General features: G+C 43.7%; 2 protein-coding genes across 4 annotated transcripts in view; both read right to left on the bottom strand.

Annotated features, from left to right (window-relative positions):
- Nucleotides 1–17,234: 17,234 nt before the first annotated feature.
- PLA1A (phospholipase A1 member A) overlaps nt 17,235–25,134 on the bottom strand; it is a 44,727-nt gene continuing 36,827 nt past the window's right edge. For 2 of the 3 annotated variants that reach the window (XM_036349628.1, XM_036349629.1), the window contains 2 exons: nt 18,250–18,414; nt 17,235–17,664 (listed from right to left, as the gene is read on the bottom strand). In XM_036349628.1, coding sequence (XP_036205521.1) covers nt 17,580–17,664; nt 18,250–18,414 — 250 coding nt within the window. In that variant the 3' untranslated portion in view covers nt 17,235–17,579. Of the gene's footprint in view, nt 17,665–18,249; nt 18,415–25,134 lie in introns of those variants that run through there. The other variant, XM_036349630.1, reaches the window with a different exon arrangement.
- LOC118676171 (melanoma inhibitory activity protein 2-like) lies at nt 19,138–22,112 on the bottom strand. Its single transcript, XM_036349627.1, has one exon. It carries the CDS (start codon nt 21,401–21,403, stop codon nt 19,256–19,258), a length of 2,148 nt encoding a protein of 715 aa, XP_036205520.1. The 5' UTR covers nt 21,404–22,112; the 3' UTR covers nt 19,138–19,255.

Here is a 25,134-nt window from a genome sequence, read left to right as displayed (position 1 = left end):
CTTGATGAGTAATGCTCTGCTAGCTGCCTATGACCCACAGGCCCCACCTGCCTGTCTCTTCAGCCATGTTTCATTCTGTTCTCTTTCTTACTTATCGTGTTTTAGCCACACTAGACTTTTTGATATTCCTTAGTCAGACCTAGCCTCTTTCTATATTAGGGCCTTTACAGTTGTTTTTTCTCTCTGAGATACATTTCACTCCTTCCTTCTCCTGGCTGACTTTTGTCATCTAGTTTTCAGCTCAAATGTCGCCATCCCAGCTACAATACACACCTCACCTCACCTCACCTCACCTCACCATCACCCACTGTCCCCTTGCCCTGCTGGGACTGTTTTCAGAGTCTCCTCTCCTTATAGAATTCCAGTTATGTATCTCATATAACTCTATGTTCTTTTCTTATTTTTTTCTGAAAGTACTGTGCATTTATTTTCTTTCTTGTTTGATTTCTTGTCTCTTCTATATATATTTCACAATAGAAGGTCCTGTCAGTCCTGAGAAATTCAATAGCTCTTTTGTCAACCCTTGAGAGCTGTTGTGAAGAATAAAAGGAGCAATAAACAAAAACAGAAAAGCTCATCCTACATTGTAAATTGAGACTCAACATTAGGGGGTCGGGGGCCAGGGGCCACCCTCTAGCCAGAGGAATGTTGTTACATACACAGCAGAGGATCCTAAGTACAGGGACCTCTTTTAATGTGTGTGTGATTGTTTGTAAAAGGATCAGACCTAACATGGTGAAAGTTGTGCTTTTATTATCTAACTAGAGACCCGGTGCATGAAATTTGTGCACGGGGGTGGTGAGGGGGTGAGGGGGTGGGAGGTGGGTCTCTCAGCCCAGCCTGCACCCTCTCGCAATCGAGAACTGCTGGCTCCTAATCACTCACCTGCCTGCCTGATCGCCCCTAACCACTTGCCTGCCTACCTGATTACTCCTAACTGCCTCTGTCTGTCTGCCTGATTGCCCCTAACCACCTCTGCCTCAGTCCCGCCACCACAGCTTCGTCAGGAAGGACATCTGGAATGATGTCTGGAAGGTTGTTCAGTTGTCCAGTCTAATTAGCATATTATGCTTTTATTATTATATCTAATGCTATAGGTAATGACAAAAGACATTTGAATTTTAAAAGGTTTTTAGATAAATTTGTTGACTTTAAAAACTTTAAAAATTAATCACAATAGTGCCCTGGTTGGTGTGGCTCAGTTGGTTGGGTGTCATCCGTGCACTGAAAGGTTGTAGGTTCAATTCCTGATCAGGGCACATGCTTGGGTTTAGGTACGATCCCGGTGGGGAGCATGCAGGAGGCAGCCCATCAATGTTTCACTATCACAACGATGTTTCTCTCTCTCTAAAAATCCATTTTAAAATCTGAAAAATGAATTTAAAAAAATAAAAATAAACAAAAAACTGTCACCTTTAATTTTCCTTTCAGTAAAGGGAAAAAAATTAAACACAATAGTATCTTTATGTAGCTTAACGATAGCATTACATATATGTACTTAAAAGCATTGTGTTTATTCAGTCTACAGAAGTTATTGAGTGATACAGATTTGTTAACCTCTTACAGAAACCCCACACTAGAGGTCCATACATGTGAAAAAAAATCTTTACATTATACCTTTATATTTTCAGCAATAAAGCCTGACATATAGTCAGATTAGCTAGTCTTGATTTCGTGAATACTTACTAAATATCCACTGCTGTCGAACACTAACTATACTGGCCACCGCATGCCCCACTAGGTGAGTCATGCACAGTATCAGTCCTGAAGGAACTCAAGATCTAGAAAAGGAGAGATAGGAGTTATAGGTCCGTCCCCATTCTGCACCAAGGCCTTATTACACCAAGCTCCGGGGCCTGGCCCCTAAGGATTCACCTTTTCCCAGAAGACTCCTCAGTCTCCTATGTAAATTGGCTTAACAAGTGGCCCCTACCTAGTTTAAGATGAAGCGGCGTCCCTGACACACTGTTAGTCCATTGTGGAAAACATCACATGAGTGGTTGGAACCAATAGATGACCTACAGGCGCTCAGCAGATGTCACTTCCTATATCTGAGATCAGAAAGGGTTCATGGAGAAGTTGACTTTGAGCTGTTAGGCAAGGCAGAAGCAATTCAGAGGAAAGAAAAACCATCCGTCAAAGTGCCGGAAGGTACAGGAAGGCGTGCCTGGATGAGAAGAGAACTAGGGTTCTAATGACCAGCGGGGGACTCTGAGCTCTGATCAAAAGGCAGTGGGGAGTGAATGGGGAAATGGGGCCCTCAGAGCAGCGCCGAGGGAGCCCGTGTTCAGGGCAGACTACAGAGTCTGGCATAAATATGCCTGTTTTGAAGGGCCTGAGTAGAGAGAACAAAGCCATGAAAATAGTTGAGACCACTGAAATGGTCAGCGGGGCTGTGAGGTCCCAAAGGCCAGAACATATGGTGGCAATGGGCACACAGAGGCAGATGCGTAGTAGAGACCCTGGGGAGAAGTGCCTGGCAGGGGAGTCTTAATAGTCTGTATCTTCTTCCCTTTATGTTCTTATTTTAAAAATTCTCGCCCATCATCAACAAATCAACAAACAACAAGTGTTGGAGAGGATGTGGAGAAAAAGGAACCCTTCTGCACTGCTGGTGGGAATGCAGACAGGTGCAGCCACTGTGGAGAACAGTATGGAGCTACCTCAGAAGACTAAAAATGGAACTCCCATTTGACCCAGTGATCCCACTACTAGGAATATATCCCAAGAAACCAGAAACGCCAATCAGAAAGGATATATGCACCCCTATGTTCATAGCAGCACAATTCACCATAGCTAAGATTTGGAAACAGCCTAAGTGCCCATCAGCAGATGAGTGGATTAGAAAACTGTGGTACATATACACAATGGAATATTATGCTGCGGTAAAAAAGAAGGAACTCTTGCCTTTTGCAACAGCATGGATGGAACTGGAGAGCATTATGCTAAGTGAAATAAGCCAGTCAGAGAAAGATAAATACCACATGATCTCACTCATTTGTGGATTATAGAGAACAACATAGACTGATGAAAAGGGACAGACCCAAAGACTGAGAAACAGCAATCAGGCTATCAATCCCCAGAAGGAAAGTAGGGGAGGGCGGGGGTAAGGGGAAGAGATCAACCGAAGGACTTGTATACATGTATATAAGCCAAACCAATGGACATGGACAACAGGGGGATGGGAGCATGAGTTTGTGTGGGGGGGGGGGAGGTTGGGGGTTAATGGGGGGGATGAGGACACATTTGTAATACCTTAACTAATAATAAAAATAAAAAAAATAAAAAAATTCTCGCCCAGCGGTATATTTTTATTGAATTTTAGAGAGAGAGGGGAGGGGAGAGAGAGAGGAAAAAAACATTGATGTGAGAGAAACATCAGTTGCCTCCTGTGCACATCCAAACTGGGATCGAACCTGCAACATTTTGGTGTATGGGTCAATGCCCCAACCAACTAAGCCACCCACCCAGGGCATCCCTTTTATATTCTTGACACCATAGTTTCCTGTAGACTCCCCCACAAATAGGGGTTTTTTTTTAATGTTTTTTAATTTATTGATTTGAGAAAGATTGATTTCTTGTTTCACTTATTTATGCATTCATTGGTTACTTCCTGTATGTGTCCTGACCAGAGATCAACTTTGCAACCTTGGCATGTCGAGACAATGCTCTAACCAACAGAGAAATGTGGTCAACTGCCGGGGTCCAACCCCAGCAGGTCCAGGGGTTCCCAAAGGCGTAGACGGAGTCGGCGAAGAAGGAAGGACACGGAGACAGTGTTCAGTTGATCAGCAGCCTAGCCAGGATCTCCAGCCAGGATCTCCAGCCAAATTCTGGTCTGGATCTCCAGAGAGATTCTGCTTTTTATTGTCTTGTTACATCCGTATTTATACCAGTTGATTTTAATCCTGTCAATTTCTATTACAAAGGTTAGGGCGTTTCTTATCTCCATTCCAGGGAGTAAAGATTATGTAGCTTAAGCATGATTGTTTGTAGTTAAAGTGATTAACTACCCGCCTGGCACTTAGTTAAGGAGTTTCATCCCCTCCCTAACTTCAGGGAAAAATCCCTACCTGGGGAAACAACCTTTCTCGGAGAGGTGACCTTGGTTAAAACACACAGCGCTAAGGGGAGCAAACATATTAAGAACAGTATGCTATATACGCCAGGTCCCTTGAAACATATGCTGTGCAGATGTTTCTATCCTGCAGTGACTGTGTCAAGCAGCAAGGATGGACCGGCTTCCGGCAGTCAACACCACCACCGATCTTGAAGAAATGTGAGTGCTCTAAAAAAAGGAAAAGAAAGTTTTACTTTTACTTGTCATTAAACTTGTATTTCAACCCATGTTCCATGCTCAGAAATTCCCTGGAAATCATGAGATTTTAGTTCACTTTTAGTTCACTTTTCTGACGTGATCCTTCCCAAGAGTCCTCATTTGCATAGCACATGATTTCCAATCGTCAGCTGCCACTGGCAGATACTCAATAGCCTGGACTTGCCCTCTACTCTTTTTTTAAAATTGATTTTGAGAGAGAGAGAGAGAGAGAGAGAGAGAGAGAGATTATGCATTCATTGGTTGCTTCTTGTATGTGACCTGATGGGAGATCGAACCTGCAACCTTGGAGTATCAGGAGGATGCTCTAGCTACCTGGCCAGGTCCTGCCCTCTACTTCTTGGCCCTTCGCCCTGAATCCTACTCATCCCTCAAGGCTAGTACAACTGGCCACCTCCTTCCACACTCTCCCTGCCATCTACCCCAACCCTGTCAGCATTAACCTGTCCCCTTCGGTCCTCTCAGAGTCCTCGAGACCACCCCCTCCCCCCCCCCCCCCCCCCCCCCTCCCCCCCCCCCCCCCCCCCCCCCCCCCCCCCCCCCCCCGCCGTTGTCACCACCCTCTCTAGGCATCCTCTCAGCAATGTGGGCTGGACAGATTCTTAACGCTGTGGTCCCAGCACCTCACACTGTGCCGCGTGCCTGGCATTTAGTTGATAATTGTTAGATCTTTGTTAAACTCAGCTGCTCAATGTGGGTGGGGTGAGCTTAATTAACACTTGGAATTTTAAGTTTCACTTAAATTCTAGTTTCACTTTCCAGTTTTCTTTTTCTTCTGCGCCCCCCCACCCCCACCCGCCGCGCCCCCACCCTCACCCCCCCCACCCGCCATTCAAGCCAGAACACTTTCTTTTTCACACCCATGTGATTGAGGAATGAGGTTCTTTCTGTCTGGGTTCTCCAGGTCCTGCCGCAGAGCTCAGGCCGGATGTTCCCTGTGCCAAATCTTGCCCGTGGGCAGCTGGGCCTTCCCACCCTGCTCCTCCCTAACGTGTCTGAGAGGAAAGCACTGGCCACTTGTATTTCAACTTGTATTTCAACCCATGTTCCATTTCTCCAATTCGGTTTCTCCTCTTTACCCTGAATTTTGTTTCTTGTAACTGATTCCTTATTATTCTTCATCATGTACCTCCTATTTTTCTTCTCCTTTCCCCCTCCCATAGTTTCTAAATTATGTTAACATCTGTATTATCTTTATCACAAACATAAACATATTTTTTAAAAACCCGCGCACTTATACTGTCACTTAATCCAACCTAGTAAACCCCACTTTAATGCAACTAAATAAATAACAGTCGGCACGACAAAAAGCAGCTCTCAGGCCACCAACATAGGAGAGAATGGGAGTCAGTTTACCACTAAACCTCACTGTTGTTAACGTCTTAGGAAATTGTGCTGAGAATATTTTGGAGATTTTTTTTCTTTGCCTTTGTTGCTGGCAAAATGGATGATCAGCACAATTTTAAAACATAAACAGGCCATCAAGAGTGCTAATGTGGCTACGGCTGTGAAGGAAACAATGATCACAGGAAATTGAAGAAATAGAAAAACTGTTGTTGATTTAGACAAACGGAAAGTAGTTAGTCTTTCAGAGGCAAAGATATGTGAAAAAGCAAAGACTCCACACCTGACCTCCTGAAAGAGAGCCCTGGACTGAGTGCTGAACGTGATTCATTTAAAGCTAATAAGGTAGTGACGGCGAACCTTTTGAGCTCGGCGTGTCAGCATTTGGAAAAACCCTAACTTAACTCTGGTGCCGTGTCACATATAGAAATTTTTTGATATTTGCAACCATAGTAAAACAAAGGCTTATATTTTTGATATTTATTTTATATATTTAAATGCCATTTAACAAAGAAAAATCAACCAAAAAAATGATTTCGCGTGTCACCTCTGACATGCATGTCATAGGTTCGCCATCACTGTAATAAGGGGTGGTTCAATAAATTCAAGAAAACAAACAAACAACAACAAAAAAAACAACACAGCAGATTAAACAGTACATTCGACATGTACTGTATATAAGAAAGGTTACAATGGAATCATTTGGAAGTCTGGAACAAATTAATTAAATGTATATCAGGTGTTTGGGCTGGTGACGCAGGCTGTGAAAGAATTCACAACTAAAAAGAGATAAATGCAGAGAGGAATTTTATTTTACTTTCCCTGAAGGGAAAGGGCGGTGCATTCTAATCACCACAAAGGCAAAGAAATAAACTTTGGCCCTGTCTTTTAAAGGGCAATGGCTGCTGTTGCTAGAAGGGAGGGGACTTGGGGGCTGAAATTGAGCAGACATCAGAGTGCTTGTCCTTGAAAAGTTTGCTGTTTTCAGTCTGGGCAGATGTCCTAGGGAGGTGTCTTTATCAACATTTTTACAAGCCTGTAAAACATTCTTAGAGTGAAAGTTACAAACGGTTCAAAAAAGGGCGGGCAGGGTGGGTTTGAAAGGGAGGAAATAGAGCCCTTCTACTAACCAGAATATTAAATCCGAAAGGAGATAGGGTATGCAAGAGCTTAGCCTTGAGAGTAACTTGTCTTGCAGTTTGAATAGAAGGGCTGTTTCAATCAGAGTTGCTAACAATCTTGGGGTTTACTTACCAGGTGCTTCTCATAAATTGTGAAAGGCCACAGCAAAGAAAAAGAAAGCCCCCCGCCCTTTTTTTTCTTGTTCTCACACTCACAATTTACATTATTTCTAATGGGAAAAAATGATTCCGTTTTTTGACAAATCGCTTCTCAAACAGCCTTCTGAACGAATTAAGTTTGAGAACCGAGGTTCCACAATGTGTGTGTGTGTATATATATATATATATGAAGGCCTTTCCCTCCCCCCGCCGTCCCCTCCCCATACATGATTCCAGCTTCTGGCATGGGATCCAGGAAATCCTCCCCTTTTCCCTCCGTGGTCAGAGTTTGTCATTCCCTCTCTGCTTCCACCAGGTTAGCAACATACCTCTGTGTTTGCAGTGATCCCACTGTAACTATTTCTTTCGAGCAGTGATTCTCAAGCCTGCCTGCATGCTAAAATTACCTGGGAAATTTTTAAAAAATACCACTGCCAAACACCATAGACAAAACAAGACAGCCGTGAGAATTGATCATTGTTGAAGGTGGATGACGGGTACTTGGAGTTTCATCTTTCTAATTTTGTATGTGTTTAAAATGCTCCATAATAAAAAATTAAAAACTAAGTATATAAAATATGTTTTATGTATTTTATATATTTATATAAGTATTTATATATTACATATATTATTTTACATATAGTAATAAAACTGGGCCCACAGCAAAGCCATTAAAACTGAATTTCTGGGGGCCCTGGCCTTAGGTCAGTAGTTATAAAGCTTCCCAGGGACTCTGAGGGCTGAGGTGGGGACACGGGGACTTGAAGAGGATCGAAGTGATCGTAGGAGCTACCTCTGGACTGTGAACTTTTGATGAAATGTTAGATGACTGCTCTGAGGGTACTTATTTCTAATTCGGATAGTTGATCAAACATTCCTAGAAGATAACTCATTTATCCCACTGTGTATGCTGCAGTGTTTTAAGTAAATTATAAACCACCAACATTGACACACAATAGCTTTTTATTTTTTTAATCTTTTTTTTTAATTGTCTAAAGTTTTACATAAGTCTCCTCTTTCCCCAATTGACCGCCCCCTACCCCCCATCCAGCCATTCCCATCCCGGGCAAGCCCCCACCACCCCAGTGTCTGTGTCCATTGGTTATGCTAATATGCATGTGTACAAGTCCTTTGGTTGCTCTCTAACCACCCCCCTCCCCTGCCATTTGTCTCTGGATCTATTCTTGTTCATCAAATTATGTTGATCATTATATCCCTAGTAGCTCTTTTTAGTATTTGCCTACTAACGTGTGAGCTTCTGAAGACATAGTCCTTCCTGTCTTATTTGTATTTGCATTCTCAGCACCTGGTACCTAGACAGACACTTTACCAAGTATTGTGTGTTAAATTAAGTTTTTTAAAAAGGAGATGGGGGTGACACAAGTAGACATGGGGTTAGGATTTCCGTCAACATAGTATGGGATTAAGAATACAAACCTCTGGAGCTAGACTACCTGGGTTCAAATTTCCACCTTGCCCCTTAGCTTTGTGTTATTCATTGACTAGTTACTTAACTGCCCAGCACCTCAGCTTGTTCGTATGTAAAATGGCAATAAGAAAAGAACCTTTCTCATATGTTTTTCAGTGAGAATTCAATCAATATACATATATGCTAAAGCACTTAAAACCACGCTTGACCCATAGTAATCATTTAATACATTGTAGTTGATATTTAGAGGACTGCCTTCAGATTAGTGCCTGGCACATAGTGGGCTTACAATAAAGGTTTGCTGAATGAATGAATGAACATTCTGGTTTTGTGATTGCTTGTCTCCAGTTTTACCCATTTTCCCATACTTTCCAGATAAGAAATATAGCAGAGGACAGCTTCTAAATTTAACCCTAGGTTGAGAGTCACAGGAAGTGATCTTGAGGTTGGGGTGGATTGAGTTCCAAGTCCAAATCCAGAGGGCTGAGTGTTTATAGTTGAGAGGACTGGTAACTGTGAGGGAGAAGGGGCATTTTTAGTTGAGTCAGCCTGACCTCAGTGCCACAAAGAGGAATGTTCACATATTGGGGTGCCTTTCCCAGCATATTTATCTAGATCTCTTTCCACCTCTCTGAAAGGGAAAATAAGACATTTGGGGGGCGGGAGGGAGGGTAGCTATCTGAACCCGTGCCAGTAACCTGCATTCTGACACACACTCTTGCTTGATGATAATTAACCCCATTCTCATCTGTGATGCCTGCCCTGCCTTGCAGAGCCTGTTTCCTGGAATACTCCCATTTTACAGAGGCCCTAAACCACGAACCATATACAACCCCAGAGGGGGCTGGCAGCGCTAGTACCAGACAGGCCAAGCCTCTGAGTGTAATCTCACTTCCCCTGTCCCAACTCATGGGGGGCTGCAAAGCCCGCAAAAAGTCCAGAAGCCTGATCCATATTTGGGGGACAAAGAAACTAGGGGTATAAAGGGAAAGCTTCATCCATAGTCATCACTCAGGCTTTGGAAACCGACTCCCCTGAGTCACCGCACTAGTGCATCTGCAAATAAAGGGTTTTTCCTGAATGAATCTTCTGAGTACCGGTTGTGTGTTTTACGGTCGCCTGGTAAATTCTGTAACATCTCAAGCCTTCAGTTCTGTCCAAAATAAGAATCTGCCTGGCTGGTGTGGCTCAGTGGTTGAGCACTGATCCAAGAACTAGGAGGTCACAGTTTGATTCCAGGTCAGGGCACATGCCCAGGTTGTGTGCTCGATCCCCAGTGGGGGGCGTGCAGGAGGCAGCCGATCGATGATTCTCTCTCATCATTGATGTTTCTCTCTCTCTCCCTCTCCCTCTTTCTTCCTCTCTGAAATCAATAAAAACATATATAAAACAAAACAAAAACCTGTCTCCTGGCTTACGCCTGGGTAGAGACCCAGAGCTTCAAAGCAGCAGCAGGAATTCACTTTAAGAACACAGTAATGATTATTATAGTAGATCAACCTCGTAGGGGCTAAGAATTTCTTTAGGGAAAGAGTAAGAGAGAAATCCAGGAAGAAAGACAAGGATCTAGACACAGAAATTCCTGAATTCCAGGTTAAGAAAGCCCTTGTTCTAAGGACACCAGGAGAGTCCAGTGACAATGTTAGAGTGAGGAAATGATACCTTAAAGGGTTTGTAGAGAGAATTATCTGGCTCAGGTAACCCGAGTGGACTAGAGTGGAGAGAAGTCGGAAAAGAGAGACCAATCCAGAGGTTTGTGCCAAATCCAGGACCTTACTAGGAATCCAGGGCAACAGGCAGAAGGGACCAATACAGACACAATACAGACACAGATACAGAGTATCTGTGTGTAAATTGGGTATTGAGAGGGAGGAAAATGATCTCTCTCTCTCTATCTCTCTCCCCCCACCCCCCTCATTTTGCTTTCTTGCTTTCTTTTAAGCACAATGATGCCTGTGTCAAAGATGACTTGGCTTCAAGCCTGGATATTGGAGGATGGTGGTGGCTATGACTGAAAGGAGAGGAGGAACAACTTTGGGGGGATGCTGATTTAATTTTGGATGGATTGAGTTTTGGCTGTTGTGAGGACACTGAATGGCTACATAAAGCAAACAGTATAGCTTCATAAATGAGAGAGTGAATACTGAGGTCAGAGAGGATTTCAAGACTCAAGACTGGGATAGTTGAATCACCTCTGAGTTCGCCTCTAAGTGGAAGAAGCCAACTTTCTCTGGGTAGAGGCAGGGCTGTGACAGTCATCCCAGGGCCTGAGTGTGCCCAAGAGTGAGGTTAGAGATGTGTTAAAAACTGGGGGGAGCAGTATGTCACTTTCAGAATGTCATTTAGGACCATTCAACAAGGAGATCAAGGGATAGATGAGAATTCAGCAGTTTGGGAAGATTTATGTTTCAATGTCATCTCTTTTATATACAACCAGAGGTTCCTCCTGTAGAGATTTTTTAAGGTTACAATGCAATGCTGGCAGGTGACATGTTAAAACAAGATGAATAATGAAGACCATTCCTGACACTTATGAAAGGACACCAACCCCTCTTTTAGAGTTAAGCCGCTCTGTGCCTGACCTGCTCTCCTTGCCGGTGTCCACATCATTAGGACACTGTCTTTACTTCAATGCAGGAGCTTTTATTGCATGCTTACAACGTAGAAGACACAGAGAATGAGAAAACACGGTCCCTGCCTAAATTTAAGGACCTTACAATCTCATCATAGAAGCCTGACAGGCATGCAATAAGCTATTAACCACCATTGCAAGGCAGCATAGAAATGGAATAAATGACATATGGTTGGTCAGACTTCCTGCAAGAGAGAGCCCGAATGACTGGTAGGATCTGAAAGGGGGTGGTGCAGGCAGCAGGTGCAAGGGCCTAGGGCAGGCATTGTTCACAGTGTAATTTAGGGGAACATCCTGGCTTCAGCACATTGGGGAAACTTTTAGTTAGATAGAGTGGGGCCAGACTGAGAAGATCTGGTAAGACATTTTTGTTAAGACAGCTAATACTAGAAACCAACTCAAGCAGGCTAATTTATATAATACTAGGGGCCCAGTGCACAAATTCGTGCACCTTGAAAGGAACTGTGGGCCATGAGGCTGTGGTGGGTACAGGGATGGGTTTTGGTCCATCCTCCTCGTCCCTGCCCGGCCCCTCCCGCCACAGCCCTGGTCCCCTGTTTGCTGGCAGCCACACTCCCACCACCGCTCCCATGCATTCATGGCACTGGCCCTGCTCACACCAGCTGACAGGAGCAGGAGGAGGTGGAGAAGCCCTGAGGGGTGATTGGGGCTGGCAGCTGCTGCTCACACCCGCTGACAGCGCCAATCGATCAGGCCAGCGCCAGGCGCCAGCAGCAAGTGTGAGCGCCCGGCGGGACCGTGGCACGCAGGAAGGAGCAAAGAATTTTCAGTAACCACCAGAGGCTCACCTCAATGACAGCAACTGGCGCTCTGCCTTGGTCTGGTGCTCTTGTTCACCCGCTCCATCATCCTGCTGTATCTGATGCCCTCCATGTTCCACACTCTGCCGCCTGCTGCCAACACCCACTGTGTTCTATGCATGTCCCTGGGTGGTCAGCACATGTCACAGCGCCCGGTTGTTCAGTTGTTTGGTTGTTCCGCCTTTCGGTCTATTTGCATATTAGGGTTTTATACATATAGATGGAGGTTAGAGCCTAGATTCCAGAGTCATGTGGCTTAGTGTGAACTCTGATTTCACCCATTGCTAGTTGTGTGACCATGGGCAAGTTGCTTAATTTCCCTGTCCCTCAGTTTTCTCATATGTAAAATGAGGTCATACATGCAATTGTTGAATTATATACGATAATTTATATACCTGGCACATGCTAAATGCTCAGGAAGCTTTAGCTATCACGTTCTCTTTTATAACTCTCTGGATTGGCTGAAATTTTTTAGATGAGTGGAATTTTACAATCATAAAAAACAATAAGCATGGCCAGCAGGGCTCAATGGTTGAGCCTCAACCTATGAACCAGGAGGTCACAGTTCAATTCCTGGTCAAAGCCCATGCCCAGGTTGCAGGCTCAATCCCCATGTGGGGCATGTAAGAGGCAGCCAATCAATGATTCTCCCTCATCATTGACGTTTCTCTCTCTCCCTCTTCCTTCCTCTCTGAAATCAATAAAAATATATTAAAAAAAAAAAAACCCAAACAATAAGACTTTATTTTTAAAAGTTCATCATAGCTCACCCGTAGGGAGTTTCAGTGCTCTAAAGACTCCTGTGTCTGAATGAATGCCCAGTTTTAAAAGGTACTAAAATCTTAGGCCCCTATAATTCTGAAGGAAAGAGAGACATCCCAGTTTCACAAGTGGGTAACTGGTCAGCCAACTTGGAATCAACTGAATGTCACATGGTAACTCCAGAGGAGAGATATGGGGATTTGGGTTATTTGTCTTAGGGAGAATAATACTGGAATAAATAATTGCAATGAAACAATTTCTTTCAACCATTGTCAGAGTGTATGTGAATCTGTATGGCATTTTTGGAAAGTAATCTACAGCATTACTAACCTTTTTTTTTTTCTAAACATTGATTTCTTCTTCCAGTTATTTATGCATTTGTTGTTGTTTTTTGTTTTGTTTGTTTTATTTCTGAGAGGAAGGGAGAGAAAGAAAGAGATAAAAACATCAATGATGAGAGAGAATCATTGATTGGTTGCCACCTGCACGCCCCACACTGGGGATTGAGCCTGCAACCCAGGCATGTGCCCTGACCAGGAATAGAACTGTGACCTCCTGGTTCAGAGGTAAATGCTTAGCCATTGAGCCATGCCAACTGGGCTATTTATGCATTTGTTGATTCTTGTATGTGACCTGACCAGGGATTGAACCCGCAACCTTGGCGTATCAGAAGGATACTCTAACCAACTGAGCTACCCAGCCAGGGTGCATTACTATCCTTTTAATATATTTGTTGACCTAGTAATTCTCACCAAAGATACCTACCACATAGAAATGAAGGTACTGGAAAAAAAAAGAAAGAAAGAAATGAAGGCACTGATATGAGAATAGACATACAAAAATATTTATTGCAGCATCACTTGTAGTTTAAAAAAAAATGAAAGCAACCTTAATATGCACCACACAAAAAAAATGGTTGGCCAAATTATAGCATATCTGTACTATGGAATATTAAATACCCAGTGAATAAACTAGACTTATGTATTATAGTACCAGGAGAGATGTTCATGATATATTGTTATGTAACAAAGGAAAAGTGTGGAGTAATACATGTGCTATGATTTCATTTTTGTTTAAAAAAAACACCAAAAAACAACTTTGTATGTATATATTTGTATTCAAATGGAGAAATGTGTAGAAGGGCATAAACCAAGCTATTAACATTGATTACCGCAGGGCTGTGGTGACTATATGTCTACAGTTTGATTTGTTAAAATGAGCACGTACTGCTTTTATAATGTTAAATATATATAGAGAGAGTAAGCTGGTGTGAATTTGATGGGGAAATTAATATGAAGACCAAGACTGAGAAGAAATCAATGAGCTGCTTTAAATGAACCCTAGTATCCAAACCCTGAGTTACAAGCTTTAAAAAGGCCTCCTAAAAATACAATATATGTTATCAAGCAGTGACTGGGGTCTTTTGTTAGCTTTCCCTTCTTCCTTACCCCACAAACATCCCACCTACTTAGCCACGTTTCTGAAAGTGAGGGCCGTATACCCGACACTAGGCAAGATGGTTGAAGGTAGCACATAGACCCAGCATTAGATAACATTAAATCTCTTGGTACAATTGCTTTTCATATTTTAATTTTCAACCCACGGATTACATATAGAAGAGAGTCCTGGGCATTAATAAATTTTTTGACACCTCTCTCATCCTTGCTAATCTTCCCTTTTTATAAGAGCAGAACAGGCCTAGGGCATGGAGCCTTCAGCAAGCCACAATACCTAGTTAGAAGTTTAAACATTATTATTATGTTCTCATTGTAGTTGTTTTTAGGATTAATTTATGATAAGAGAAACTGGTTTATCATTTATAGTGATAATCTCAAATTTCTGATGGGGAGCTAAATAACTTGTGAGATAATCTAAAAGTGCTTTAAAGCCCTGGCCGGTTGTCCAGTGGTTAGAGCGTGGGCCCTCAAACCAGAGAGTCTTTGGTTCGATTCCCAGTCAGAGGCACATAACTTGGTTGCAGGCTCAATTCTCAGGGTGTGTGCAGGAGGCAAGCAATTGATGTATGTCTCTCACATCAATGTTTCTCTTTTTCTCCCTCATTCTTCCTCTCTCTTTCCTTCCTCCTTTCACTCTCTCTCAAAATCAATGGAAAAATATCCTCGGGTGAGGATTTAAAAAGATTTTTTTTTTTTTAAATAAAAGCACTTTAAAGTAAGACTATATTAGCCAAGAAACACAGGGCTGTGCCCAACCACAAAAAGGAGAAACTGCACGTCTGCTCAGTGTATCAGCAATTAGCATCGGCACCACAGGACACAATCTTGATCACAGAAGCATAACATCATTTACACATACTCTGAAGCAACAAGCAGCAGGGAAAACTGAGCATTGTCTCATAAGAAGCAACGGTGTTACAATAACAGGAAATGAAGCCTAATATAGCTCAGGGTAAGAGATCTCTTGGGAGGTTCTTGCCAGGAACATGGGTGAGTAAAGGGAGAGAGTAAGAAACGAGATGGTTTTGGGTTTGAAAAAAGAACTCCAAGCCTGCATATTGGGGAGCATCTAGATTTTTCAGACTGACTGTAGTGGACTGCGCAGAAAATAAAGCACGTGAGTGAGTGTGTGAAAACCAATAGCAATGGGACCACTTTAAAATGGAGGTGGAGTTACCATCCAAGGAACTGCTTTGCACATCTTATTCCTCACACCTTTGCAATGTTAAAGTGGACACGATAACCTTTGGACTGGGCCTGAAGCAACATTATATCCCAAGCCACTGTCTGGAAATGTGACAAGAAAGCAGACATTATGACTACAGGACACTTTTCAGAATTAGCATCACTGTGTTAGCTCATCTGCATTTACAGAAACTCCTTCCTCCTGTTCATGTCATTGTTCCCCTTCCCTTTTTCATAAAACTCCTCCCCATCGTCTCCTAATTGGAACACTATTTGGGTTTCTGCCTGACTCACTGCTTCCTGGATAGCTATTCTTCTGGATCTCAAATAAATGCTTATTGCCTCTTACTTTGGCTTTTATTTTTAGATTAACAGTACATGGCATCCCCCGTCCCTTTGGCTGCATTTCTACAGCCTGGACAAAGCTCTCTCCTGGTGACCCTAGGTGACTTGACTCAAATGGAGCAATGATAGCCTATTGCTTATATCAATTGCTCTGCTTTTACTTTGGAGAGTAAATCAGCAAATCAGCAGTTTCCTTTCAAAGCACATTTATGCAGGTTTTTATATAAAAAAGCCTTGAACAGATATTGGCACACTGATATAAATAGCAACATTATTTACAATACCTAAAAGGTAGAAGGCAACTCATATGCCCAATGATGGATGAATCAATAAACTAAATGTGGTATATGCATACATAGCATATTAGTTACCGTTAAAAAAGAAGGAAATTCTGACACATGCTACAACAAGGATAAACATTGAAAACATTATGCTAAATGAAATAAGCCAATCATAAAGAGACAGATATTGTATGAAGTACCTAGAATAGTAGAATGCATCTACAATAATAAAAGTATAATATGCTAATTAGACCAGACAGCCCAATGACTTTCCAGAAGTCAGGGTTGTGAGGGCCGAGGCAAGCCACAGTAGCTGCAAGGGCTGAGCCATTTGCACAAATTTCGTGCATTGGGCCTCTAGTAGAGACAGAAAGTAGGATATTGGTTATTATGGGCTGGGGGAGGCAAGTGGAGAGTTATTTAATGGGTAGAGTTTCAGTTTGGGATGATGAAAAGTTCTGGAGATAGATCATGGTGAGGGTTACACAACAATGCGAATATGCTTAAAACCACTGAATTGTTGCTCACTTAAAAGTGATTAAAATGATTTTTAAATAATTAATTTAAAGGAAACAGTTAAGCTTAGAAGAATCCAGGTCATACCTGGCTATGGAGAAAGTGGTGAAGGTATGAGCCATACCTCTCTGTTCCCCACTCCCACCCATCCATTCTCTACTCTTCTCTGCCCTGCTTTTCCTCCTGAGCCGCATCACTGTGCCTCTTGCCTTCTAGCTTCTAGTTGTAGTCACTCAATGGGGAGCAGTAGCAGAGGAATGAGGGAGGAAAGAAGAGTGAGGTTGGAGACTCTGTTTCCCTGGCTCCCGCCCTGCAATATTGCTGCCTGATGACTGTGTCCCTTGACTGAAGGTCCCCAAGCCCATGCTGGCTCCAGGTTCTGGTGCTCCTTCCACTTGCCTCCTTATACCTAGAGAGAGTAGTGGCTCCCACTGCCACTAGCTCCGCAGCTGCACTATCCTGCATGGTTTCCCCACTTCCCACTAACACCTTTGTAAATAGTCCTTTTATTAAATTACCCAATTTGAATGCACCATCTGCTTCTTGCTAGACTGTGGCTGATACAAGACTATATATAAAGATCAAAGTTTAAGAAACACTGACACAAAGAAAATCTACCTGTATTTTCCCAAAGATCTCTCTGATCCCCCCAAACTTTCCAGATATCCAGAAAAGGCGATGGTAAGGAGAGTGAAAGGCAGTATCTTCAGCCCCACCCTTCATCCCCTCTCTTGTTCCAAGTTCTTCTTTCCAATTGCTATTTTAATGCAGAGAACTCAATATCGACTGTTTTTCCAATCCCACAGACTATAAATCACATTATTTTTGGTAACAGAATTCCATCCCAATAAAATAATAAATAATTCAGATATTCCATGGAGTTTTATTTTTTAGAAAAGCATTTTTCCTATATATGTTTCTATTGTACAGAGCACAAGGACATGGGGTAATTGCTCTTAAGTACGAGTAAGAAAGCTGAAATGATATCTATATAAGGCTCTTTAAATTGGCATGCAAATAAAGATAGCTCTATAAACTGAGCCATCTTTCCCTTCTAAGGTAGTAAATTATGGGGGAAATAACCACGAGTCTTGCCTTCATTCTTAGTAGTAGTGGCCTAGAATAAGTTGAAACCCCTCCCTCCCCGCCCCCGTCCCTACAATCCAAGGATATGTCCTGTCCAGGCTTTTACTATACACACGTCATTTTAAGGTCACGAGAAACAGTCACACTTGCTTGTAAGTTCACTGGCTCAGGTACGCAGACCGTCATTTTACTACAAGAGAAGGACAACAAGAAGATATATGTTCAGGGCAGGTTCCTTTTGGTCAGGAGAGAGGAGTAAGAGCTCTGTGTTTTAATGATGTCAGGTGAAAGAAGTCTACAGTTGTCTACTATAAGAACCTACTGTCCTCCAAAGGACCGGGATGGTAGGACTCATACTATAAAGGCGAGAGGCAGGGTAAAGGGAATGGGGAGTCTCAATCCACACCCATGAATGTGACCAGTGGACACTAAGGAGGAGGAAAAATGCAATTAGAAATCTTTATTCTAACAAAATCTTATATAGAAATCAAATAAGATAGAGATAGATAGATAGATAGATAGATAGATAGATCAGGTAAAATGGGGTTTCTTATTTTGAAGTGGGAATGAGGATTTAGATTTCACCCTCTTTGGCTTCCTAACATTCCCAACCCAAGATAGCCCTGCAAGTGTGTCAGGAAAGCCTTGGGTTGTTGTCATCTATGCATCAAAGAAGCAAATCACTTATGATGAGATCGAACCTCAACAAGCATCATATCTACGGTCAGGATTGGTCCTTATGGGTGTGTCTGGGGCAGGTGCACACTCGGCTTACTTGTCATTGACAGGCAAAGGAGCAGTGCAGAATTTCCCAACAATGATAGTCCGGTCCTTGCTCCAAAACTGGCGAGAAGCCTGAAGCTTGAGATTCACTTGGTGTATCTGGCACTGAGGAGTGGGGTGAGCTAGGACTCCTCTCCCCTGAAGTTTCTGTTTCGGTCTACAAGGGAAAGGGAGAGTAATTATGTAGCACTTTTGATCTTGCTGCCCTTGATCCTTATGAGGTTCTGCTGGTAGCACTGGTTAGCTGTGATATACAAGAGTCAGCTCCGTGAAGGTGGGGACCATGGTCCTTTGTATCACCCCAACAAATCCTTCTGCCCATACCCACAGTTTTGCACATGACTCAAAAAAATATTTGTTCCGTTTTTTTTTTTTAAGTAAACAAGTGGACACTGCAGCAAAATAGTAGCCCTTGGATTTTCACATCTGAAAAATGTCCCTCGTTCTTAGATTCCTAGTTGGGAAAGGTCTACACTTTCAGATTTACCAGTCTTTCATTAGAGCCCACTTTTAGGGCATTCAGGTCAAAGGATTTTGTGTGAGGACTACTCCACCCTTTTTTTCTTTAATGAAAAAAACTAGCTGATTCTATTATTATAGTCTATGCCAAGCAAATGTCTAAATCAATTAAAATTTACTTAATTAAGCATAAAGTTATTTTCACATTTATCTATAACAATAGGAAATACAGTTCTTGGCATAAAGACATAGCCTTTGGAATTTAAAACATCCCCAACTACAAGATCACATATAAGAAACTCCCATTATTGTTTATGTGATAGTGGATTTGTTAATCAAATTAAAATAATTACATTGTGTAGACTAAAATAAAATAGAAATAATTGATTATATTCATATTTAAATAATCTTTATTTATAAAATACTATCCTGAGAATGTATCCATTAAGCTCCAATTTGAGCATAAGTATAATCACTTAAGTAACAGCTGTACTTAAACTGAAAATGGAAGAAGTCAAAATTACTTTTGGAGACCAAAACTATTGTCGAGGCTCTTGTGTTTCTGGTTGTTCATTCAGTAGTAGGCTCACTTGAAGGCAGAATCGACACTGATGGGTACTTACTTCTTCTTTTAGGATATGGTGGTAAAATCCAGCTCTTGGGAGAAGATAATGAGGAAAAGCTCTTGGTGAATAGACATTCCTCATTGCTAACGGAGGAGGTGGTGGGCCAGAAAAGTGCCTTGGAGGAAAATAATCACAGGAAGCTCCATACATGCTTCCTGGAAGTAGAGGAAAAGGAGGACCTCGTCTCATGTAGGGGCCCCTTGCATCCATTGGAAACAATGAACCTCTGATTGGAGGAACAATGCCAGGGCCAGTTACTTTACTTTTGGTGGGGAGAGATGCATCAGGCATATTTAAATTACCGAGATGATCTTTGCTATCATTCCCACTGGATTCCATTTTGGAAGACATTGACCCATCTGGCATATTAAAACTTCTGTGTTCTGCTGGTCCAGATGGCCTACCAATATTAGCATAATATCTGTCTTGCCTATGTAGAGGAAGAGCTGGATCAGGATAAGGTTGGCCTGATGGAGGAATTATCATCCTATGATCCTGTTCCCATGGAGGTGAAAGGGACCCAGTGTGAGAAGGTTCCCTGTGAGGATGAGTTAACTTATCAGAGCTTGATTCTCCTCTTTCATTAGTCATCTGATGGTCCTGAGGATTCCCTGGGCCTCTTAAGTCTCTCTTCCTTCCCCCTGGAAGCAAAGGTGAGACTCTGAGTGAGCCCTCCAACAAAGTTGGAAGAGAGAGAAAAGCTCTTGTTTCAGATGAAGGTTGACCCAATGGTGACAGACCATATGGGGAATGCTCTCTGCAAAATGCTGTATTTGGAGCATCAAGTGCATACAGATCTTTTTCTAAAAGTTCAAATTTAAGCTCTGTTTCAGTTAATTTCTGTCGGAGGTAAAGGTTTTCTTTCTTTAAATCACTGAGATTTCTTTCAGCTGTCCAAGCTGCCAACCAATTATCATGGGCTTTTTTTTCATGGGAAATAATCTGCCCTTGATAAGAATGAATGGTTCTCTCTAATAATTCTTCAAGATCTTTGGCTCGCTTTCTATAGGTCTCTAGATCTTCAGTTGCATGGGTGATCTTTTCATCTCTTTTAGAACGTTTTTTCTCTTTCTCTAGCCGGTAATTTTCTTCTACTGTTAACTTCCTGTTAAGTATCTTTTCGTTTTCTTGATACATTTCAGTCATTACTTTAAGTTTGTGCTGAAGCTTTTGATTCTCATTTTCAAGATGTTCATTTTCTGACTGCAAAGATACGTGTTCAGCCTGGAGATTTTTAATACACTCTATAAGCTGTCCCTTTGTTTTATTTACTTCAGTTAATTGGTTGTATATTTGTTTTCTTTCTCCTTCTAGGGTTTTTAAATAAGCCTTTAACTTAGCAGTATGAATCAGCTTCTTCAGATCTCCTTTTGGTTCACTACCTGAGAGCGTGCTATTTTCTGAATCACTCATTTCCAATTCCAAGTTATCATCCCTGACGTCTTCTCCAAGCACTGCAGTCCAGTCTCGCATCTTTAGCAAGTATTCAGTCAGAGATTTGATCTGGTTTTCTTTGTCACATAAAACTTGTTTTGCATATACTTTGGAGTCTTCAAATGTTATTTTCTGTTCATTAAGTTCACTAACTTGTTCTTTCCATTCTTCAGCTTCTTGTAGAAGCTGTTTCTGGCTTTCCTGAAGTTGGGAACTTTCACTCAAAGTATCTTTTATGGCTATTTTATGTAGCTCTTCATTCATTTGAAATATTTTGAAGGTGGTTTTGGCTTCAGCTACTTGTGATTTGAGTAATTTTGATTCATCTTCTAAGGACTGTATCCTTTTGGAAATATCCACCACCAATCCGTCTTGTTCGGATTCCTCTTCCTTTAACTCTGTTGCTAGGAAGAGTATTTTATCCCCAAATTCGGATTTGGAACTGTTCAGCTTTCCACAGATTGCCTCCAAACTTCGAGTTTCTGTCGGCTCCTCCTCGAAGCTGGAATCCTGTAATGATTCGAAGCTTTCGCACTCTTCTTCTCCGAGGCTGCATTTTTCAAGTGGTTTACAGTTTTCTTCCATTAGTGTAGAAAGTTCCGCGGCACGCTTTTCCTCCTTCCACATAAAGCCGGCTTCTAATCCAACAAAAACTCACCCACAAACACAGCAAAAAGAAAAAATCTGACCACGGCTGCACGTATCAGCAATGCCCATAGAACACCATAGGGATGAGGGGTTTTTTTTCCCCCTCATACCTCCGGGCAATGCTGCCGAGCCCTGCCTGGCCTTGCCAGGACCAGCCCCAGGGGCGCGGAGGGGCGGTCCGGGCTCCTCCAGGCGCCGAGGCTGCTCTGGGCTCCCAGCCCAGAACCGGGGCCTGAGCCACAATCGACAGCAGAGAATGCGGAGCTTCCGCACGTCACCCGGACCGGACCACTGCGGAGCCAACCGCAGGGGGGCCCTGGGGGGAACCGCGCCCACAGGCCTCCTGGGCTCCTCCGTGACGCCACGCTGCCCGCTGAGAACCCTCGGCTGCTACTTAGGCTTTGTGCCCCGATGATCCGAAGGCCGAAGCCCATCCCGCAAGAGCCTGCGCCTTGCCCTCCCCTCGCCGCCCCACCCCTCGTTTTGGTTTGGGCCAGGCCCAGGGTGGGAGGCGGGGACGCAGGGACGCAGAGAAGTTCCCCTCCTTATGGGGGAGATTCCTAGACGCGTCATGGGAGCTCGCTCTTAGCACCTTTTGCACCGCATAGAAATCTCTAAGACATATGCCAGGGACCGCACGTTTTTGGACAAACTGCCCGTTATTTAAATCATCATAACTACAGATCATAATGCACTTTAGGTGTTGTTTTTTAATAATTATAACATTTTTATTTACAAAAACAAACAATTAAAGTTCCTAGTACTTTTTTAACGTATGGTACTGCGTAAAACATTTTCCTCTATGAAGAGGGACCAAACAAAATTTACATAAGTATCTAGATTCGCTCCTTTTTCCATGGGCGGCACAAACTCTGCAGGCTCTCGTAGGAAATTTTTTCTTTCCACTCGCTGGAATACACGTAGGTTCATGCTGCTTCATATCACCTGACAACCTTTTGGGTGGATCTCTACGGGGTGCTCTCCTTGCACCCCCAGGGGAAGGGCTGGACAGATTTGTCTCTGGTTCCGGAGAGCCTTCATTATTGTCATCCGTTATCCAGTCTCTCGCCACCGATAGCAGAAACTGTTTTTACTTCATTTTTGCTTGTGGATTGAGGACTTTGTACACTCTAAATGAATTGGAAAGTCCACAGTTTATAAGGTACAGCACTACTTTTTTTGTCCATTTCATCGTTTTCCTTAGAATGGAACAACACGAAAGGAAGTGTATCAGTTTCGTTGGTTTCCTTCCTTTTTCTGAGAGAGGGCATTTCTAAAAGCGCCAGGAACTTGAAGACAAAGACTATTCGAATGACCAAAATACAATGTAACTGCAATGCTTTATGGGTTCATGCAATCATATAGTTTTTCGTAGATTGACCTGCACGGTTTCCACCAATGAGATCGCTTCATTCGATGTGGACAAGACAGTGTGTTGACATCTAAGGTCCATAAGAGATGTCGCGTGAAACACGAGAAAGCTCGTGAGCGGTACGAAAGGTGTTAATGAAAGGGGCTTGAGGCTGCGAAAATGGGCTTCGGGCTCAGGCACCGAGCTGTGGCGGGGGCCGCTGAGTGCAGGGGATGAGGGCTGGGGCCCAGGACTCCCCTCCCTCATCGGTGGCCATGGGCAGTGAGGCTTCCCCTGGATCTCAGCCCCAATCCCGGCACTTTCCCCTCACAGCCCCCCAAGAGCCGCTATCTGCACCCCTCGGCAGCCCCGACGGCAGTGTTTCCCGTGGAACCCGCCGGTCCGGGAAAACCCGCTGCCGCTGTCATTGCAGTTAGAAAATGCGAGGACTGCTCTATTTTAGACAGAGTCTGAATGTGTGGGTGGGAAGAAACAAAAATCAGGTCTGGAAACTAGATAGAGCTGGGGTGAGAGCCAGGTTTCATCTCTTCCCAGCGGGAGCCAGAGGTGTGAACCCGGCTCTCCCGCCGGCCGTGAGCTTGAAGCACAGGGTTTGCTGGTGTTGACGAAGCCCAGAGGCTCCGAGTGAACACGGGATCCAGGACTCTACCAACTGGCCCCATTGGCCTTGCCCTGATTGCCCACCGGTTTGCAAGATTCAGGCACCACGTTGGACTCGTGTCCTGAGACAACGATGGAGAGCGGAGTATGCAGTGATCAACCTAGAGAAGTGCCCCAGAAAGGGCCACAGGACCCTAGACAAAAGCAGGACCCCATGTGGAGAAGACGCCTGCCAAGCAGCACAGGCTTGGCACCGGCCAGGCCCACCCGCAGAGCCAGGAGGGCGCCAGGTGCCTCCTGTGCTCTGGTCAGGTTGCCTTTCAGTCCTCGCTGGGCTCTCGGGCAGAAGGTGGGTGAGGCCGGGCCTGGCTCAGCAGCAAGGTTTCCTTTTCGTTTCTGGCCTCCACAGAGATGAAATGTCTTCTTTATGTATTTTTTAACCCAGGGTTAGTCATTTAGTTTGTTCTCCCCTTTTGAGGAAGATCCAGTATAACTTTGTATAAAAGTTGTTCCTGTTATTTTACACTAGAGGCCCGGTGCATGAAAATTCATGTACTGGAGGGGGGAGGGGTCCCTCAGCCCAGCCTGCCCTCCCTCACAGTCCGGGAGCCCTCAGGGGCGGGAGGCAACCTGGCGATCAGGGGAAGGCGACGCCCATCACAACTCTGCTGCTGCCACCGCCTGCAGCGCAAGCCTCGGCCGGCCCTGGGTGGCTGGGCAGCCACCATCCAAGGCTTGTCTGTGCCTCAGGCTGGCCCTGAGCACCTGGGGGGCTGAGGGAACTGGGGGATGCCTTGCCACACTCCTGCCACCCCAGCGGGGCTGAGGGGACTGGGTGCCACCATCTTGTGGCTGTGGGCGCCACCATCTTTGAGTGTGTGGTAGTCAATTAGCATATTCCATCCTTATTGGCTGTGGGCGCTGCTATTTTTGAGGGCGTGGTAGTCAATTAGCATATTCCCTCCTTATTGGCTGTGGGTGCTGCCATCTTTGAGGGCAGGGCAGCAATTAGCATATTCCCTCCTTATTGGCTGTGGGCACTGCCATCTTTGAGGGCAGGGCAGTCAATTAGCATATTTATTCCTTATAGGCTGTGGGCGCTGCCATCTTTGCCATGGCGAGAGGGTCAATTAGCATATTCTGTCTTTATTAGATAGGATGTGGGAAGTATTTTTGAAATATTTAATGTTCACTGGAAGAAGTTGCTTGGATGGAGGAGCTTGCAAACTAGGAGTATGAAGGACGCTGTGAGCAGCTGGGGACTAGGCCCAGGTAAATTCTCTAATTAGAAGGAAATTTGGGGGTTTCACAAAATTACAGAAAGTTGGGGAAAGACCATCCACAGGCCCCCTCCCCCCACCTTTTTTTCAATTTCTGTTCTGCAAGAAAACAAAAACACCAAGGAATTTAAGGTAATCATGTTCTGAGAGTTGGGGAACCGTTTTTCTGCCAGGGGCTGTTTGAATATTTATAACATCATTCTTGGGCCTTACAAAATTATCAACAATCAGCCTGCTATGTTTGGTCAAACATTTCACTAACTCACCCCGAATGCCTTGGCAGGGCCAGACCAAATGGTTTCCCGGGCCTTATACTACTAGTGGGCTGGGCGTTCCCCGCCCCTGCTTTAAAAGTATACCTGTTGGAAGATAGTCAACAATATTGTAATACCTATGTGTGATGTCCCATGGGCACTACATTTATATGGCTGATCACTCTGTAATTATATAAATGTCAA

Source organism: Myotis myotis, unplaced genomic scaffold, assembly GCF_014108235.1.
Source record: "Myotis myotis isolate mMyoMyo1 unplaced genomic scaffold, mMyoMyo1.p scaffold_m19_p_2, whole genome shotgun sequence".
Classification (NCBI taxonomy): domain Eukaryota; kingdom Metazoa; phylum Chordata; class Mammalia; order Chiroptera; family Vespertilionidae; genus Myotis; species Myotis myotis.
Note: the sequence above shows the minus strand (reverse complement) of the source record. Positions and strands in the feature narration are given on the sequence as shown.